We start from the raw sequence: 6000 nt of genomic DNA on the forward strand, positions 1-6000 counted from the left end.
AATATTGGAAATACTCCAGTACAGTAACAATACCTCCAAATTGTACTTAAGTACAGTACTCAAGTAAATGTACTTAGTTACTTTACACCACTGCTCCTAATAAAGAATTTCAATCAGTAGGCAGAGATCTCTGATCATCTGGCTACGCAAGATAATCTAACAGTGAAGGCTGTTAGATTATTATTATTACCTGAAACCTCCTCATGTCCCGAGGATTGCCGGCATTCTTCAAACAGTTCTGGTTGCACTTGAGGAAGAATTTCAGGAAGAATCTGCAGAGAAGCACAAAGGACAAAACAGAAGACATGGAACATTAGTCTTTACATTAGGGTTTTACTGCTTGAAACCATTAGATCTCCACAGACCTCCATTCCACCTGTGGGAGGAGTCTTATTTGATTAAATTGAAATCCGTCACATTTATTAAGAGCCAGCACAGAGATACCATTTCACATCACTGCTATCTCCTCTTGTGGGGAAAATAATAAAAATTTCAAGTCGAATGACCGTGTTTTCTATTGTCTTTTGTCAGATAAAGACAGTACGAGTCTTCCTCCAGACTTATGGCATTTCATTAGAGCCATCTTTAGATTTTTTTTGCTCCGTTTACATAGAAAAAACCTGCTCCTGTGTGTTGATTTACTCCTGTTTTTACAGCGCTGGAGGAGTATCGATTGGGAATGGATATCAATGAGGATGGGCTGTAATAACGCTACAGTGTTGGGGGTTGTGGGGAGCCGGGGAGGACTTGACAAGGGGGCTGGGCTGGGGGGCGGGGGATTGGGGGTGGAGTGCAGACTCCTAGCCATATAGCCAGAATGGATTGCCACCTTAATGCATTTGCCACTGCCTGGTAATCTCTGCCCATCCATCTCTCGGACCATAAGCCCCGCCTGTTTTGATGGAGCGCTTTCTGTTTAATTGCCACATTATCACAATAATAATCCGGGCAGTTAACAAGCGGCAAGGTCGCAGACAGCCATGTCACATTAACCAAGGGATAACCTCGGCAGAATACCTCCTCTTCTTCTTCCGCTGCTGCCCCTGCAAAGCAAAGCATGCTGGGAGTGGAGCCTAGAGGAGAGCACGGCTGGGCTAAGTCCAGGAGATATAAATGGCGTCTCTCTCTGAAGCCTGCATTGATTTCTGCCTTAATAAGACAGTAACAATATCTTTAAAAACACGCTGCGGGAAGCCAAGCGATTTTCCCGTTTGCTCGATGAAAATGTATATTTAAAGCTGTGGAGGCGGCCGAGGCGCAACGACAGGCGGCGGGCGTTAAATCACACAGAGCCAAGTTGTTTAAAGAAATACGGACATTTTCTAATGACACGCTGTGGGGAGAGAGAGAAAAAATGGACACTCTATTTAGCGAGTATCGACTGAAACTTGATCCGGGCTGCTCTGTAGGCTGCTAATGCCCTTTATGGCAATGGAATACAATAATATGGGGAACCCATCCCTGAGCTCCATTCATATGATATTGGAGTCCTTGGGAGTAGAGATATGGATCAATAGGGATTGAATTAAAACGCAGCTGGAGACAAGGAGCTGGTGAGCCGACCAGCCGCGCCGATATCAGACCAACGCTGGGCCGTGTTCTGCCATGGAATTAAACCAAAGCTCTGAGACAGGAGTCTGCATGCACGCGCACGCACGCATGCATGCACGACGCAAACACTATAGCTACACACACACATACACACACACACACGCACGCACCCATACACGCACAGTTCACCATTTGGCACTTGGAATTTGGGCCATAACCCTTTCAGAAGGACGTGTCGTGAAATTCAGAGTTAAAGAGATTTTGATACAGCTTCCCAAGCTCGGTACACTCACACACACACACACACACACACACACACACACACACACACACACACAAGGTAACAGAAATAAGTGGAATACAGAGATGGGGTGAGGTCCATAGTGACTCGGTTATAGCTAAGAGAGGGAGAGAGAGAGAGAGAGAGAGAGAGAGAGAGAGAGAGAGAGAGAGAGAGAGAGACAGAGAGAGAGAGAGAGAGAGAGGGCGACAGAGAGATGGAGAGACAGAGAGACTGAGACAGAATGGAGTGGAGGGTTGGGTAGGAAGAGTGTGTGAGAAGAATGTGTGTGCGTGTGCGTGTGCGTGTGCGTGTGTGTGTGTGTGTGTGTGTGTGTGTGTGTGTGTGTGTGTGTGTGTGCGTGCGTGCGTGCGTGCGTGCGTGCGTGCGTGCGTGCGTGCGTGCGTGCGTGCGTGCGTGCGTGCGTGCGTGCGTGCGTGTGTGTGTGTGTGTTTGGGGGGGTGTTATACTGTATGATGTGCAGTCTCAGTGGCCCAGAGCTCCTCCATCTGCCACTGGGCAGGAGTTGACAAGGAATGTTAGATTCCAGGTCCCTCTCATGGAAAAGACTGCTGCACATCAAAGACTGAGCTGGCTCCCTTTGGAGCGAGGGATGAGCGATATATAGACTCATAGATAGATAGTTAGACTCATAGATGGACAGCTAGATAGACACGTAGACAGATAGCGTGTCGGAAGGAGGGAGGGATGTGGCTGCTTGTACTGGGATGATGAGACTGGCGATGGATGGGGGGGCATCAGAGGAGAATGCATGGAGTAAAGTGGTATGTTTTCAAGGTGTACTACTGAGTTACTTCAGGGCAGGCTACAGAGGCGTAGTGGTAAGTCGTCTCATAGGAACGCTCCTGGACTCTCCAGATGCAAATGAAGGAACTTTAGAATTTCCTTCCACAGGCTGTCGCTGGTGCTAGCTAGTGTGAACAATCCTGCGCTCCATACGAAGCGAGGTCAACTATTTGAACTCTGGCAAAACAGAGCCAAGATCATTGACTTTTACCTCGCGCTCTGCGTCACGTACAGATAACCTACAGGCCTGACTGACGCCTCCTGGATGTGAAAGTTAGTTCTCTGAATCCCTCTACAGTTTGTTTACCATGATGGTGTTTATCCACTACAGCCACTGTACACCTGTTAGGCAGATATGTAGCATGGGCCCACTCTGCCAGGCTGAATATTCAAACCAGGAGGCAGCATAATTCTTGAGCCTTGCAGTAATTTTGCCGTGTTGCATTCACATCCAGACTGCTAGAGGAGTGTAATGAGAGTTTACAGGAGACAGGCGATGGAGAGGCATAATGATCACATTAAGAGAGAGAGAGAGAGAGAGAGAGAGAGAGAGAGAGAGAGAGAGAGAGAGAGAGAGAGAGAGCACAGTTTGTACTGTAGTTGTGGCTGGCATTTCTCCTGGCAGATGCATAATTTCAGAACTGCAACTCATAACACATTTCAGTTTGTTGTTTAATTGTAATTCATTAATATTATTTCAGTATTTATTTTATTATTTGTGTCATAATAGTTTAACATGTTCTGTTCAGTTATTTCAATACATTGTATTGTTCTAAATTCAGTCATCATTTTCATATTTTAGAATGTTTTATTTTCCTTCTGCTATCTTTCATGTCTTAAAACCTAACTGGCTTGAACTTGCTCACCAGGAGTGTACAGCAGGTCATAGATCAATAGTTTAATATGTCTCAAATTATGAAATTGGATATCTGTTAATTAAAACTGTCACGTACCAACATCATCGTTAACATAACAATACATACAGTACACCAGTGTTGTTGGGATCTCAATCTACCTCTGCTACTGTACCTTACAGCATCAATTTGGGCCTAAAGGGTAGTGCTTGTGGCCAGAAGGTTCCCAACTCGATCCCCCACACTGGCAGGGGAAATCTTTGTGGGGAAGTGAATGCAACAGTTACTATGCATCGTTGAATTGCCCTTGACCAAAGCACTTAACCACTTAAGACCTGTGTACTTTGTGGCGATGTGACTGTTGTGAGCTTGTAGATATTTTTATATATTTTTTTACCTATAATGACTTGCTCAAAATAAAAAATAGGGACGGTTGGCGTAGCCGTCTGGGCACCTAGGCTGGTAGTCCAGCCTGACAGCGTGTCGCGGGTTCAACTCCCGATCCCGGCGACCTCTGCTGCGTGTCAACCCCCCCATCTCTCTCCCCATTTCCTGTCAGTCTACTGTTCCTATCAATAAAGGTAGAAAAAGCCCCAAAATATATATATATATAAAAGAAAATAATAGTGACTCCAGGGTTAAAATGGTGTAAACACCCCAAACGCTCCAGTGTAGCTGCATAGTGGCCAACAGCATGAGACTGCGGTTGTACTGGGCAGCTCCCAGGTGTGAACGTGTGTAACTGTGGAGCAAGGCATTGCTGAAATATACCACTCAAGCTCATTGAATCTACCGGGATAAATAAAGTTTAATAAAGGCACCACATCACCGTCTATAAGCTGGTAAATGCCTAAAGTGGCAAAGAGGAGGAGAATGTATAAGAGAGTAGTCCCCCAACACACACACACACACACACACACACACACACACACACACACACACACACACACACACACACACGCACACACACACACACACACACACACACACACAGCCTGCCCCTATCCAAAAGCTGTTAAAACATCATAAATAATGAATAGACATCCTCAACCAGGGCTCTGTTATTAGTTGTATAACCTTATTCTTTTTTCCCCTCGCCGCTGCTTTTAAAAAGCAGGTAAAGATAATGAGAGAGACAGAGTCTGCCGCTGGAAAGCCGTCACCTCATTACGCTGCCCTGCGATCAATTACACGGCGGTTGTGTGGGCTCTGACACGGCCTAATGTAGCTCTGCCTCGGTGGCAGGAACCCTGGCTTCCTGTCTTTATTCTATACAGCCTGGAATCACTTCCTATGTGAGTCGTTTCAATCTGTTCATTATGACACAACGTTGAGACTTGAGCTTCACAAGGTGATGCCGAACCAAACGTAGATCAACTACACCGGCAGTTCTCCAACAGGGGTCCAGGGACCCCCGCAGGGGTCCTCGAGGGGGTTCCAGGGAGTCCCCCAGCTAAATGAGTAAATTAACCTTTTAAGCTCTTTAACCCTATTTTATACCATGGCTATTCGAAAATAGCCATGGGTGGGGAAGTGAATGAGCAATGTGGAACATTGTGGTCTTGTAGATCAGCTGTTTTCTAAATATTTTGAAAAATCTCGAAAAAATCTATGAAATGTTGAATGCTTTTTAACAATTTTAACAAAAAACTTCTCTTATGGTGGTCCCTGGCAAAATGTATTTTCAAATGAGGGTGAGCGTCCAAATACATATCAATTTGGGAGTCCTTGACATGCCAATGTTTGAGACCCTCTGAACTAAACCATGGCGTTGTAGTTTTTTTTTAGACCTGGAACATTTTTTACAAGCGACCGCTCACCCTGTCCTCCGGGAGCAACATGTAAGTGCTTCAAAAGGCCTTTCATTTCTGAATGGAAGAAACGGCGTATGGCCGATCCTTGTAATTGTTCCCGGGGAGCGAGGTTTGAGAGGTGCACGTTAAAGCTAATTTAGCCTGCGTTGGGGAATATGCAAGTCTGACTTCAGCGTTTTCATCAGCCGGCTGCGAGGACCACTCTAAATGATGTCATCCCCGGGCCACACCCATAGCACTATACTAGAGCAATTATGTGTGGCTCAAATTACAAGACCCTCCAGACGTTGTACGGTGAACATACTGTACGCACACACACACACACACACACACGTTTGTATTACTATACATGTGAGGACATCAACATCAACATTTTAGAATGGAAATTTTATGAAGAGCGTTTTTTTCCTTTTCGGCCATTTTTAACCCCAACCCTTAAGTCAAAAACAGCGGATCTACACGCTCACAACACGTCGCGCAGCAAAAAGTTGGGAGCTTGTAGATCCGCTATTTTCGGTGCAAGACATCGGCCCGCAACTAAGTATAAATCAGGCATAACTGTAACCCTGATCCTAAACCTAACCCCAACAAAAACTTTATTAATCTGTTTTAATTTTAACCAGAAAACAAGCGTTTCTCTTGCTGAGATCCTCACCTCTATTTTCCAAATTCTACTATACTTGTGGGGACATTT

The 6000-nt window shown here is 45.4% G+C and overlaps 1 protein-coding gene across 6 annotated transcripts in view; it reads right to left on the reverse strand.

The window, feature by feature from the left end:
- The window catches only part of LOC311033526 (transcription factor COE3), a 124793-nt gene that overhangs the window by 41234 nt on the left and 77559 nt on the right, over positions 1–6000 (reverse strand). For all 6 annotated transcript variants that reach the window (XM_084041071.1, XM_084041069.1, XM_084041073.1 and 3 more), the window contains exon 7: positions 191–272. In XM_084041071.1, the coding sequence (XP_083897197.1) occupies positions 191–272 (82 nt within the window). The remainder of the gene's footprint in view (positions 1–190; positions 273–6000) is intronic.

This window comes from Gymnoscopelus microlampas (assembly GCF_963454915.1).
Source record: "Gymnoscopelus microlampas genome assembly, chromosome: 18".
In the NCBI taxonomy this organism is placed as follows: domain Eukaryota; kingdom Metazoa; phylum Chordata; class Actinopteri; order Myctophiformes; family Myctophidae; genus Gymnoscopelus; species Gymnoscopelus microlampas.